General features: G+C 48.2%; 1 protein-coding gene across 11 annotated transcripts in view; it reads right to left on the bottom strand.

The window, feature by feature from the left end:
• The window catches only part of PPCDC (phosphopantothenoylcysteine decarboxylase), a 22,106-nt gene that overhangs the window by 9,282 nt on the left and 10,997 nt on the right, over positions 1–1,827 (bottom strand). For 9 of the 11 annotated variants that reach the window (XR_004842653.1, XR_004842654.1, XM_035899392.1 and 6 more), the window contains one exon: positions 1,341–1,436. The exons of 1 other annotated variant lie outside the window; for it this stretch is intronic. Coding sequence is in view for 8 of the 10 variants with exons in the window: in XM_035899392.1 (XP_035755285.1) it covers positions 1,341–1,436 (96 nt within the window). In the remaining 2 variants the exon portion in view is untranslated. Of the gene's footprint in view, positions 1–1,340; positions 1,437–1,827 lie in introns of those variants that run through there. One more of the 11 variants, XM_035899397.1, reaches the window with a different exon arrangement.

Genomic DNA, 1,827 nt, shown 5'->3' with positions numbered 1-1,827 from the left:
CCCCCCCCCGAAGCACTGAAAATTGGAGATTTATTTTCAGAATAAGATCTCCTGCAACGAGATGCTGAGTGGGCTTATCTCCCACCCTTTTGTCAGAATGGCATGTTATAAGGGCTCCATGCCTGCTTTCCAGTGTGCCAGCAGACCTCAAAGCCTGACCCGCTCCTCTTCTATCACTCCACCAAGGGTCCCTCAAAAATAACTTTGCCTGGAGCTGTAGCACCCTGGGACCCAGCACCAATCTCCTAGACCACCCAGAAAACTTCCTGGCTATTTCCATTAGTACACCTCTCTCCACATAGAAGCGATGCTCGCATGTGAGTGCCTTGGCAAGAGTGCTGGTGAAGAGTAATCACCCTGTACTCAGATTGGTACTGCAAAGTAGAAGTAAAATGTATAGAAAAAACAATGTTGTTTTACAACGAACCTCCCAGGGACTCTCAAAGCACGTCAACAAAACTGTAGTCAGGAGAAAAAGTTGTTTTACAGACTCGAGAGATGTTCACAGCCCTGACAGCTGAGCTGTCCCTTACTGGAATGGCTCTTCTGTGTATGTGCACGAGCACAGATTCAGACACCTCCAAGATAAACACCACTTCCACCAGCAGAACCTTGCTAACTTCCAGCCACCAATCACACTGGTGCATGACATCTCCACGTACTGGCCTTCCTCTGCGCTGCTGCACCAGCGTGGCCCTACCAGCACAAGGTGACCCAGTCAGATACCAGGCTGAGTTTTAAAGCAGCATGGGTAGTTTTGTGAGTGTCAGTGATGTCTGTAGATTCAGAATACATAGTGAGAATTAAGCTGTTGCCTTCATGACAAGTATGACTCATGACAAGCATCAAACAGCCTCACCGCGACTCTGCAGTGGCTTTCTTGACATTTCCTGATACTCCTCTCAGAGCGCGGGCAGTGGCTGAGCCCAGGGTGGTGACAGACCACTTTTAACCTCACTGCCTGCTGCATGTCTGCTAGGGCAATACAGAACCCTCTGGTACAGTCGGGGGGGGCCTTTCTTTTCTTCCTCATTTACAGCATGGCTTTGAAAACCATATTCCAAAGCATACATTACCAAAACAAAGAAGTGAGTCTTGGCCCAGGATTAAAAAAAAAAAAAAAAACCAAACATGATCTCTTGCAAAGAAACTTAGAGGAACACTTCTATTTGCTGTTCAGTGCTTGAACAGCTAAGTGAATCTCCCAGGGAGCTTGCTTTTTTCCTGAAGCATGACCCATTGGCCACGGGTGCATGACAGAACTACTTGAATTACAAAACATGCGGCTAGTGGGGATAGGATGGAAGCCCCTTGCAGCCTCCAAAGGAAGAACAACTCACCTGCCATTCATCTTCATCGCTGTAGAGGGTGACAGGAATCTCCTGGGCATTGTAGAAATGCTTTGCTCTCTCAGTAGTGACCACCTTCACTTCAAGCTAACCAGAAAAGACAGACCAATAGTTAGACTTGAGGACAACCCTGCAAAGCTAGGTAGAGGAGGAGGGCTCAAGCAACAAAGATTTTAAAAGCTGTGTGGATTCTCAGAGGACTTCTCCCTACCGTGGTCATGTGCATAACTGCACCTCTTCACAGCTGAAAGACCAGCCCACGGCAGGCATTCACAGGAGCCAAAGGCTCATTTCACTGCCACCCTAAAATGGGCAGGGGATTAGTCACCACCTGCCTAACACGTTCACATAGCCAGTTCACAGCAGGGACAGCAGAGAGGACGAAGCAGGTCAGAATGAGATGTGGTTCTGTGCAGAACTTCAAAGAGACAGTAAGAAGCAGCAAACCAAAGCTCTGTGAAAGACGCCTGCCAAAGGG

This window comes from Egretta garzetta, unplaced genomic scaffold (assembly GCF_000687185.1).
Source record: "Egretta garzetta isolate BGI_Z169 unplaced genomic scaffold, ASM68718v1 scaffold287, whole genome shotgun sequence".
Classification (NCBI taxonomy): domain Eukaryota; kingdom Metazoa; phylum Chordata; class Aves; order Pelecaniformes; family Ardeidae; genus Egretta; species Egretta garzetta.
This window is presented reverse-complemented; position numbering and strand designations above follow the sequence as displayed.